This window comes from Coenobita brevimanus, chromosome 78, assembly GCF_032717465.1.
Source record: "Coenobita brevimanus isolate Jiangsu-jjx chromosome 78, ASM3271746v2, whole genome shotgun sequence".
Lineage (NCBI taxonomy): Eukaryota > Metazoa > Arthropoda > Malacostraca > Decapoda > Coenobitidae > Coenobita > Coenobita brevimanus.
This window is the reverse complement of record NC_137031.1, coordinates 46,801,424-46,814,309: the sequence shown is the minus strand read 5'-3', so window position 1 is coordinate 46,814,309 and position 12,886 is coordinate 46,801,424. Positions and strand designations below refer to the sequence as shown.

Genomic DNA, 12,886 nt, shown 5'->3' with positions numbered 1-12,886 from the left:
ACTCTCATCTTAAATGTCAGGACCAACTGCCTAGCCCGGGGCGGCTACGCTCCTCATGGGGCATCGTAGGATTGAATGATGGATTGATGGATTATTGTTGTTATTTGTGTTGCTGGTGTTCCTGTTATTGTTGTCGTTGATGTTATTATTTTGTTCTTGCTACCACCAGCTAGTTCTGTTTACCTTAGGCTAGACTCTTCGAAAGTAAGGGGTTATAATTATCTAGCCTTCATTAGTTCCTTCAGTGGTAGAGGCCTTTCCCACCCTGAATAACATCACCTGGAGGCAGTAAAAGGAAACTAAATAAATAAGTCTTCGAGTACAAGGGCCTCTGTAGTGATGTTCAGCTTCAGAATTGTATAATAGCTGAAACTTCTCATGCAGATATCACTGTATCGTATGAAATGATGATGAACTAAATTTCCCTCATTCTGTGATGATGAGAATAACAGTGATAATAATGATGATGATGGTGATACGTTTGCCCTCATTTTCTGATGATGATGATGATGGATGCAAATTTTCCCCATTCTTTGATGACTATGAAAACGATGATGATGATGATGATGATTCAAGTTCCTTCCGCTTAACATTATAACGCTGATAATGGTTTCCTTCCCTTTCCCTCTAAAATTATGACAGTTCAGATTTATGAACATTATATATGACTATAATAATGATAATGTGTTTACGCAAGGAGACAGTTTGGTCACAGTTATTCGTAATACTGAAGATAATATTAAAGAGGACATTATCTGGTATTCATACTGAGAAGAGAGACGAAAAGGGTTAACATATTGGTAAATGAAAAGAGACTGGACTAGATTATATTTGCTGGTGACGTAGCTTAATACTATTCCTTTTCTGAGGACTGGAGAAAGAGCCACAAATATAAGAGATTATGATTGTTTAACTTAATTGGAGGAGTCAGAAGTCACAGTAAAGGCGACCCTAATTTAAACGAAATAAGGCCGCTCATACAGGCCAATGCTTTTTCTCTATGCTCAGTCCCTTCCAACAAACACAGGAAATGAAGACTTAGGATGTTATTAGATTTACGTGCACTGAGGACGTGAAAATAAAAGTGCTTGAAAACCAAATCAAGGGAGAGGCACAACTAAGATGGAAAGCTTTTGAACAATTATAACATTGGGAGGGTAAATTATAGTGTTGGATATCTCCTTGGCTCGTATTCTCGTCAGGTAAGGAAGCTCCCTAACACTTCTTCTTTAGCGATTTATTTTCAGATATGACTGGTTTAACATCCTCTTGTATGTTATTTATGCAGAGTATGGCGATGTTAGAAGAATTTAGATAACACAGAATTGAACAGTAAAGCGTAATAAACAAAAAAAATCGCTTAGGAAAAGGTGTTAGCGAGCTTCTTTAACCGACGAGAATACAGGACCTTGTCTAAAATGGAAAGTGTAAAATCAGTGTGTCTTTTCTGTTCATCTTGACAAAATATAATGCTTAAGAAAGTTCTTAAGCTGTAATTTTAGACAATGATAATGTTAGGTTTCACTTGGATGGATAATTTTCATTCTTTAGGATTACAGACGAACGTAGACGATATAATCAGCCCAGTTAACCCTTCAGCGGTAGGAATAATGCTGGAATTCCAATCCAGCTGACACGATTTTATTCAGCTGAGAGCATCATCTTTAAACATTCTTGGGGTTTCATTCTTTCGGAACTTATCTTGGAAAGATCATACTACCTAACTTGTAAAATCTGCTTCCAAGAGATTAGGAGTGCTAGTCGACTCTGTGCCTTGTTTACTCCTGAACAGTCGTTGACTCTATACACGGGTTTTATCCGCCCCTGTGTAGTACACCTCTCATGTGTGGGGAGGCTCCTCACATACAGCTCTTCTCAACATGGTGGAGTCAAAGGCTTTTCGTTCTACTAAATCTCCTCCTCTTACTGGCTCCCTTCAACCTCTGTCTCTTTGCCACACTTTTGCATCTTTATCTCTTTTCTGTCACTGCTTCAGTGGTCACAGATCCTCTGAACTGTCTGCCTGCATCCATCCACCACTACAGCTGGTACGTAGCATCCATCCAGCAACACTCTCATCCCTTCTCTGTCCAACTCTCTAATGCATGAGTTAACCATTACTCCCAGTCCTTCATGTATGCAACAGGCCAACTCTGGAACTGTCCTCCGCTGTGTGTATTTCCTACTGTCTATGAACTCCAGTCTCTCAAACGCAGTGTCCAGGCATCTCGAAATAAACAAATTTTGAATTTGGTTCTCTGTTATCTTGTTTTTGTTTGTTCTTTAGAGAGAACAATGTTGTTGGCATATATATCAATATGTTTTAATATTGAGAGAGGCACATTGTACCATCTCTTGCTGGGAAAACTCGGATACTCTTTCAGCAAGGGTTAAATTTAATTTAGCTTAGAGTGAGTCTCGGGAGTCTGTTAAAAAACTGAAATGCACACAGTCATCCTACATTTTTCACAAAGAGAAACACATGGACAAGTATGGTGACTGACATACAAAGAGAGGAAGAGGTAGACAACAACGAGAGAGAGAGAGAGAGAGAGAGAGAGAGAGAGAGAGAGAGAGAGAGAGAGAGAGAGAATCCGTATTCAGGTATGTGTCCGGACATTAACCAATGGGTCTTACTTGGGAAAGTTCAGGGAGAAGAGAATTTACTTTGCTGTTGAGTGACACAGGTTGATGATAATGATGATGGTAATGATGGTTATTATTATTGTTATTAGTATTAGTATTATTGTTAACATTATTATTTTATTATTATTGTTATTATGATTGTCATTATTATTATTATGGAAGTGAAGCTTTGACCTTGTTGGAGGGACAGAAGTCAAGAGTGAGAGCAGCGGGAATGAGTTATTTGAGAGGAGCATGTGGAGTCACATGGAGAGACAGAGTGACAAATGATGAAGTGAAGGAGAGTTGTGGTGTGGATATGGATGTAACAGGAAGCGTTAGGAGACGCACAATGAGGTGGTTTGGCCATGTGGAGAGGATGGAGAGTGAGAGACTGACGAGGAGAATGTATGTGAGTGAGGTGGAGGAATGGAGAGGGAGGGGCAGGCCAAGGATAAGATGGAGGGATGGAGTGGAGAGGTACATGAGAGACGGGGGTGTGAGCTGGGAGCAGGGCAATGAATTGAAGGGGGACAGGGCAACATGGAGGCGATTTGTTTGTGGCCACCCCTTATGAGATTAAGGCGTCTGGCAATAGACAGATAAATTATTATTATTATTATTATTATTTAATGTCATTAGGTGTGGTAGATAACCCATAATAAACTAAAAAACAGGGACTTATAATAAACATGTAATTGGGCGTCAGGGTGAACTTTGAGAGACATGTAGATATAAACAGATACTGGAAAACATTCACTCCTTTCAGAAGGCTGACGTATGTTTAATGTTATATTTTGTACCACCAGGCGATATAATTCAGTGTCGCCAAAATGTCATGTTGTGATGAAGTTCCTGGAGGCTACGTTTAACCTGTCTAGTTCTAAAAGTCCCTTCTGAGTTAAATAAAAACGTTTCAGTGCTGCCAGAATGATATGGAAAATCATTCTCAAGGTGATACAGTGTTAACAGACAACTATCTTACAGTTCAGCACACACACACACACACACACACACACACACACACACACACAGAACAAGAGTTCGTGGGCCCTTCGGGCCCCTCGCATTTGCTCCTGCGGAGGGCTCTCGCGCTGCTGTAATATATTTTAGTTATAGCTACGGGTAAAAAATTCTATAGAGATCCTATGCCGGGCGCAGGGAGCGTCGTTTTATGGTCAAAATGTAATCGCTCATTAAATATAGTAAAAGTTTTCAATTGTGATGGAGCCAAGTTTTTTCCCGTGAGCGAATATTTTGTGATTTTTGTGCCAATTTTGGTGCTACTTGAATGTGTAGTTTCGGCTGCTCAAAATGCGCGCGCGCGCGCACACACACGCACACACACACACACACACACACACACACACACACACACACACACACACACACACACACACGCACACGCACACGCACACACACACACACACACACACGGCTAGTGCTATAGTATATTAGATGATTGACGGATATACAGTAGACAGGTAGACAGACAGACTGACAGACAGACAAACAAAGCTAATAGGTTAATGGTAGTTAGACAGGTAGATAGGTTAATAGACTGATATAGAAACAAATAAACACAGCCAAACTGACAGATACACAGGTATCTAGACCGATATAAGCAGGTAAATGAACCTATCCACTTAACATCACTAGTAAGAAACATAAAAACAAACTACACCCACATCCCATTTTCCATCCAACACGTATTATAATTAGCAGAGGCGATCGGGTGAACGCGCCGTCCGTCAGTCTAGGGTTAATTGCACCTCATGTTGATTGCAGGCACTGATGATTTCGCTCCATGTTTACATATCGGAATACGTTGATTTTCCGTCGTCACAGCAAAGGCCAGCTGTGATCTTCCTAGTCAGGCGAGATATAGCCAGATTCACGCTGACATAAGGGTCTTCGCTGCACCTCTTCGTGAGTGATTCATCCCGTCTGTTACACTACAAAGCCTCCAGAATGCTGATGATCCAAATTATGTGGCTATTGAAAAAAGTCATAAATTCACACTCTGTCTAAGCGATTTTCTCTTTTACATTATAAAAACCTCTTTAATGTTCCTGTTACAAGCAATGTGGCTATTAAAGAAGACATACTCGACACAGAATATAAAATTAACGTGTTTGACGCCGAATAAATTCCTCAGTAAACTGTGTGATGACTGAAAAGACACAGGAAATGCAGAAGGTAATACCAAAGTAGTATACGCAGAATAATTCGCTAAGTGAACTATGTGGCGACTGAAAAGACACGGGCAAGGTAGAAGAAAATATTAACGTGCTACGCTCAGAATTAATCGCTCAGGATAGGTGCTCGGAAATTTGCAGTGCCATCGAGAATACGCGTCATTTACTCGGTCCCGGTAATTTCCAATCTGGTAATGAGGGTCGGCACTTCCAAGGTTACGGGGGCAATCAGGGCCAGGTAATACAGGTGGGCCAGGTAATACAGGTAAGGTATTAATCGCATTATTAATTATACCCAATATATGCAACACAAGCGGAGAGACCAGGGCCCCTATTCTCGTTGGTTAATGGAGTTCCCTAACATCTCTTCCATAGTTGTTTATTTATGGGTTCGTTTACTTAATATCATTTTGAAGGTCATTTACGCAGAGTGTGACAGTACTGGAAGGACATACGTAACACAGAAGAGGATAATAAGATATAATAAGCAAAATAATTCGTTTAGGAAAAGGTGTTAGGGAGCTTCCTTGTCCGACGAATATACAGACCCATGGCTATATCACTGTCAGTCCATCTGCCTGAGGAAAAGGTGGGGTTGTGCATGTGAATTATATATATAAGATGGAATGCGATACTGGGTCCTCAGGAAATTTAAGTGTTGGTTTCGGAGGCATGTGCAGAATGTTGCGATCTCATATAGGTTTAGTGTGCGACTGACTTGGAGCGCAAGAGAATAGGGTGTTTGAGAGGAAAACATGACCAAAAATGATGTGGAGAGACAAAGTGCGAAAGAATTTATGAGAGGGTGATGTGTTGTAGTAAGAATGGTCTTTACTGAGTAGGGGAGGAACATCGGGAGGCTCCTTTTTCAAGGCCACCCCTCACAGGATTCGGCGCCAGGCAGAAGATCGATAAAAGAACATGAACTTGTCACATCGTAAGAAGAACTAACTGTGACCTTTAACGCTGTGACTTACGTCAAGTTCAGAAGTATAGTCAGACACAAAAGTTAGCCTCCTGTTTCACTACACTTCATGATTACGGTAAGTCCATCTCAATTCTCCTGGATGCATATTATCAAGGAGTCATATATATATATATGGACAGACTCGCATACGAAGCTTCACTTACTCTTAGTATGTTAACCAACGGGGAGCAGTGAGAAGTAGAAATGGTGGACTATCAGGCAAACTTATGTCCCTGACTGTACACTGCAGTAGTTTCCATCTTCATGAGCGAGCAATGTATGGTTTTATGTGGAAGCCAAATTTACAATGGAACCTCGATTACCACTTAATTCCTTCCGTGCTGCCAATGGTGAGTAGCCAAGGTGTAGCTAATGGGAAGATGACGGGGCACGGCAGGGTAGACAGTAAGGTCTGGGCCTTAAGTTTCCCAAAGATTTCACCTCTTCTGCTTTTTAGTTTCTTCTGCTGGCTTATAGTCCAACGCTGTGGGAGGCTTGTTATGTATCTGCGACCACTGATGATTCTCTGACTGGATTCATCACGGTGAAAACTAAACAGACGTGCCCTTAGCGTGAAGCAGACGCAGTAGAATAACAGGCAAACTTTTGTCTCTCCATCGGCACACTAATTGCCACATTGCTCTATCAAGGCAAATGCTTAGTAAATCTTTCTTCTCTTAAAAAGGGATTTTATGTCCACCGAATGAGTAATCACGAATACGATTGGTGATATCTTACTTCTGCTTCCTACTACTACTACTACTACTACTACTACTACTACTATCACTCTTTCAGATGATAATGGTAGGAGGTGCACGATCACGCAGTTAAGCGATGATATTGTCTCTATAATGTGACACTTATGTAACTGTACAACGACCCTCCCTCCCATTACATCTCGAGTCGACCCGCTTCAAGACTCCGTTGGGGATACTTAGTTTCCATCAGTAAATTTGTGGGTTTTCGTCTCTGTTTGCCTACTCACTTGTGTGGTATATACAATGCATATTTTTGGAGTTACAAAGCTAATATTATGGTATACGTCACTATGTGCCTTAGCCAAAACTTTTGGTTTCCATATTTCAACCCGCGCTCACATTAGGGAGGGCGATAGTTTGTTCGACATGTGTATGTGTGTGTTAGCAATATAGCTGAAAACTGTTTTGATGTGATTTTGATGAAACTTACTGAAAGGGTTGACGGTCTTCATAGAGATTAACCTATTATTTCTGAGTGTAATAAGTCAAAGGTCAAGGTCACCTGGGAAGTTCAGCTTTAAGTTTCGATCCCATCTGAATTAAACTTGGTCGAAGGGTTGATGAAAAGGCAAAGATGAGGCCATTTTTTATTTTAGAATAATCAAAAGTCAAAGTTTGGATTCGATTTGGACCAAACTTGGTGCAAGGACTGAAGGTCAGGCAAAGAAGAGATTTGATTTTTTAAAACAATAGGTATCACCGTCACAGGGCAGGGTAGATTCAAGCAGTTTTGATCTACAGTAGTTTGAATCACACTTTGTGCAAGATATAAGGGTCAGCAAAAATAAAGTAACTCGACTTAGACAAAAAATAATTGCTGGAACGTTGAGGTCCTTGTGTTAGTTTTATGTTTTTGTTAAATATAGCTTATTTAGTAATTCCTCCTCAAGAAGGCATACCTCCATACTTGTTCTGAAGTGAGAAAAGAAAAATAATAATGAAATGGCCAGATTAGATTTTCATGAAAATTCTGCAGATGCTGAAGGCAGAGTCGATGGTCAGCTTTTGCAGACGTCGAGATTTGTGTGTGTGTGTGTGTGTGTGTGTGTGTGTGTGTGTGTGTGTGTGTGTGTGTGTGTGTGTGTGTTTACACTGAAAGTACTATGGCTTGTCCTCACTATCACTGAACTCAGCCAACATACTTCAGCAGATTTATCTATTGCAAAATGGGTTTAACAAAAACCAAGAAAGAAAAGAAAACTAAAAACAGCCAAATGTGTTTTTCTCAAGTTTTATACAAATGCTAAACGATGTCCAGTAAAACTCTTCAGCAAATAAGCAAAATCTCATGCACACGTCGTAAGAATCGACGTTATGTTCGAAAAATAAGCCTAGTATTGATGCCACATGACGCTAAGATCAGTTTGTTCCCCAGAATAATGCCTTCCTTAACCCTTTTGCTACGAGAGGTCTCCACTGAATAAAATCGTCTTGGAAGGAAGAGCAAAATATGTACAATAGACACGGAATTAGGGAGAACGTTGCTTACTCCTCCACCGACATATGTCTCCCCCAAGACTCACTATATTATATGAAGTGGGTCTTTGGGGAGATTATTATCTTTCGGTGGGTACAATGTAGTAAGTGACGTCATCGCACTGAAGGGATTCATGTCGTTGCGAACATTGAGTAACAGACATGAGTTTGGTTACAAACAATGCACGAGCAAAAGTACTATAAAAAAAGTTGACCAGATATTTACATATATATTTTAAGAGTTTGCTGCCGAAAGTTTTTGTGCTAGGAATGTGGGCTTGGACGTGAAAATGCAAAAAATTATTTAATACTTTGAACATGAACGGTAGCACCTGTCATCTTGCACTAGCGATTGACCTTACCCCATTTTATGGTATAGCTTCTTCGAAGTTTTCACTGTAGGGCTGAAATTATGGACATTATTAAGAATGTTCTTGGTCCAACTGTAAAATACAAAAGCAGCTACTTTATACAAGACAGTATTCATATGAACTGGAAAAAAAAAAAAAAAGTTTTTTGAAAGCGTTTAACTAAGTCCATTTATCCATCCATTATGCAGTCCCATTTTTCCCCATCAAAAGCGTAGGAAGCCTAGAGTAATGCTGCTCAGTCCACATATTTAAGGAATGGATGACCAGCCTCACTCGCTCGTGAGTGACAATATATGGTAAGAAACCTTCAATCATTACTTAGATGTAATCCCTTATTGATCCCACGTGCTCGGAGTGTCTCAGTTGGGATACCACACAACGCAGTAAATATTTTCTTGGATTAAAGGAAACCATTTGGCTTTTCACTTAGTACAAAGTCAAGTAGTTTCTTGGATTACAGAAAGCCATTTGGCTTTTCACATAGTGCAAAGTCAATTTAAGGTGTCACACACAAAAAAAGTGTAGAGAGCGACACGTGTTGAAGCTAAGCATATGACTTATTACACGACCAACTGTCTTTGGCCGTATCGTAAACTCAAGCATAAACGTAATAACAGAGATTCTGCTGGACATAAACACTGGATTCTCTCAACTGTAAAATATTCTGGAGCAGAGCTTCTCGCAGATTACCTAGAAACAGATTATGTGTCTTTTTCACATGCCCATTGCTACTTGAATGGAAACTGACTACTTCAGTAGCTACTGAATTCTACTTACAATCATCGGTCAATAGCATTTCATCCAAGATTAGGTTTGGCAGCTAACATTACAAAGTACTTCTCCGTAATAGTCTGGGGGATTCTTAATGCTCTTTAATTTCGTGATATGTGATGACCTTAATCTGATAAACATCTTTGATTTAATAGATGTAAACAAACAGAGAGGAGTACTGAAAACCTCTTTCGACATTCTGTAGGAGAGACGAACTAGAAAATTACAGTAGTAGTAGTTGCAGCACCAGGCTCATCTCTATGTGAACCCTGAAGTTGCCCTCCTCCTGCTGTCAGCCTTCCTCTTTTCGGGGGATAGGAAGGGAGTTCAGGGACGTTTGTATATCAGGGCAGCAGAGCAGAACGGTTATATTAGTGTCACTGCGAGAAAGCGTTCCTCGCCAGAAGTAGCCTAAAAGATAATCGCGGAATCATATAGGACTTCGCTAAAGCTGGAGCACCATATGGAGTTCCGCTAGAGTGAAGCACCTTGCGTGTTAAGTCCTCAAGGAACTACAGTGAAGCATCACGTGGGGCTCGGCTAAAGTGAACGGCCTTGTGTATGAAAATCCTAAGGGTGTGACTAACTGGCTGGGCCGCTCCTAAAGCTACTGCCGCATCTAGAAATCAATCACAGCGTCAGTTCCTCTTATATCTAAACTATTGGTCTGCGTTTAGACTACGGTATTGCTAAAACTAAAGGCAATCGAGGTAACAGTTGAAGACAGCCATCGTTAACTCCGGCATGAGTCAGATACGGAGGCTTATATCATGGAAAATAGTCCTCTGTATAAAGAGAATGGATGGCTGACTGCAAAAATTCCACTCTGACATATTAATTGCTGTAGAAAATATTCGGCTTGCATGGTGGTGAAAGGTGAAGACGGATAAACGACGATGGGAGATGATAGGCGAGGATGATTAAAGGACGAAGGGATCTAGTTCCAGTACACAGCTGTATATATGCAATTGTAAGCATTGTGATAGAAGTAGTATATGAGGAAAGCTAGAAAGTGAGTGCTTGGTCCTACACACAGATGCATAATATAAAATGATAATTACACTAGTGGACAAGAAGGCTATGGTGATGATGATAATGTATTCCCGATCAACAGTAGATATACAGGAAACGTTCATTCTTATGGAACTCGTATCTAAGTTAACTTGTGCACAGACATCATAGAATAATGTAATAAAGAGGCGATGATGGTGATGATGATAATGATGATGATGATGATGATAAGTGTAATATCTGGAGTCTTGGATTATGAGGTGTCAAAAGGTGAGTGCTACTTCCTACACAAATGTAACGATAGTTGTAATACATGGAATGAAAAAAGGCGGTGTTAGTTAATGTTGAAACAAAATAAAATCGTAGGCTGGAAAGCGTCAGAAGTTGTCCCTTCCAAATACACATACACAAAAGAGTGCCAAAATTAGTAATCGGTATTTCGAGAAGGTCAGACAAACTGCTTAAAGCACTGAAGGTCATAGACTGTGGGACAGACGGATGAAGACAGTACCATAGTTGACCAGTGATATACGTGAAAGACTGACTACTGGCTGACTCTTGTATTTGGCAGCTGGAAAAGAAAGGGGTACGGTTTGTGGATAGAGAGAGAGAGAGAGAGAGAGAGATGATTTGAAGGATCACTTAATCCTATGCATGTGTGTGTAGAGACAAGTGTAATAAGAATGTAAGAGTGAGAGAGTGCTTTCTGCCGTCGTATACATAAAAATTCAGACACGAAGAAGTTGGCAAACCCCTAATTTCCGACGAACATTTCAGGAACGCCTGACGTTATTATATTTGACCAACCACAGTCTGCCAATACAGAGAGTAGATAACAATAGCATCCAAATGCCAGTCATATTCTGTCTTGGTCACATGCTTCAAATATTATGGTCAAAACTGGATGACCTGCTTTCCTCTTCACGAGGTAAGTTTTGATGATACTGATGTTCGTGACATTTGTAATAATAAAAATAGTGGTGATAATGTTAGCTCCGACACATAGCTATGCAGTATGCATATACGTGAACACTGTTGAGTAGAATGAGTAGAATGATGTACGAATCCTACATCCTGTGACAAAGTTCGATAGGATATATGTATACTGTATATGATAGCAGAGATATGGTGTGATCTCTGTCTACCTATATGTCTGTATACAAAATACAGACAAGCATATATATATATATATATATATATATATATATATATATATATATATATATATATATATATATATATATATATATATATATATATATATATATATAAGAGCACTTGTGGGTGTAATGGGAGGATATATATGTTTAATGTATTATGGTGAGCGCTGACACTGACCTAAGTGCAGAACTCCGGCCAGACACAGCACCCGTAGCATCCTGGTCGCTGGGAGGGAGCTGCTGTGCTGTGCTATGCTTTCTGTGATCGCTGATCAGTCCTCTTCACCAAATGCCTTTTAAGGATGACTTCTTTTATATTTTACTCTCGTTATTATTTTTGTTCACATTTCGTAGATAGTAGTTTTAACCAATCCATTGACTTTTTCAGTACTGTGACGTCTTTTCTAATTGTTCCTTGTACCTCCAGACGAGATTTTTGCCTTCGGTATGGATTTTTGCACTAACAGGGTCCAACAAGTCTCCTTTAACCCTTTCAGTATTGTGACGCTTTAAATTTTTCCCTATCCCCAGACTATTTTTCCAGTTAGGGATGGCCTCTAGTTCTGAAAGGGTTTAATCAGTTTCAGTTAACACTTAGGGTAATCTGAAGTGTTCTTGCTTTATTCGTTTTTCCATGCGGATTGTTTCATATAACTATGTACATTGTCTGTCGTACTAAAGGGGTTCATTACGCCACTACGGAAGCACTGTTCCTTCTCTGACGCTGTCTCCACCACAAGGTTCCTTCTGGCTGCTCCCCGATTGCCTTACGTTCCTGTTTTTCTTCCGTTTTCATCTCGCGCTTCCGATCAGTGTCGTGTATGTCAGTCAGTTCGGTACCGGCCTTATCTCTACCCTTACTCGAACTAAAAGAAACCCATTCATTTATACTGACTATGGTTGGTTCATTTAATTTTGGAGAAGACTTTCGTCCTTTTGCTGCTGAATTCCAGTGGTAGAATAAAGCAATGATACTGTTCTACAGTACTCCATAGACTCCTCCATTACTAGCACCTTATTCTAGTGTTTGACCTCCTGCTACAGCTCGACATTCATGCTGCATGGTGGAAAGATTGCAATATTTGGCCACGCAAATGAAGACAGAGTATAGTTTACCATCGCTTACACTTACGGATTTCCATTTGCACTTGGTTTCCCAAGATATCAGACTTAGAAAAGAGTGTGGGATTTATAGTTTTCTTCAGCTTTAATGTTGCTTCGTTGTCGTTTAATTAATCATACTGCCCCGGTTATTATAGACAGAAAGAGTCTCATAGTTCAAAAACTAACCGAGGAACTATTGTCACACCAAGTTACTCGTATTTTTATCCCACCATTATAGTGCTGTTAATCAAGCCACACTAACAACATCACACATACGTACATTACACTTAACCGAAAATTCATCACCTCGAAATGTTTCCACTTGGCCATCTCGGGAGTTAGGAAGCTCGAGATGTAGAGTTTAGGATATGACAGGGATGTGGATGAATGGGTATGGCCGGGTTACGGAAAGAAAAATATGAATGTTCTTTATAGAGAAAAGTAA

At 40.1% G+C, this 12,886-nt stretch overlaps 1 protein-coding gene across 1 annotated transcript in view; it reads right to left on the bottom strand.

Annotated features, from left to right (window-relative positions):
* Positions 1-11,619, bottom strand: part of LOC145408671 (zwei Ig domain protein zig-8-like) — a 393,413-nt gene extending 381,794 nt beyond the window's left edge. The window contains exon 1 of the mRNA XM_080279351.1: positions 11,516-11,619. Coding sequence (XP_080135477.1) covers positions 11,516-11,555 — 40 coding nt within the window. The 5' untranslated portion in view covers positions 11,556-11,619. The remainder of the gene's footprint in view (positions 1-11,515) is intronic.
* Positions 11,620-12,886: the final 1,267 nt, after the last annotated feature.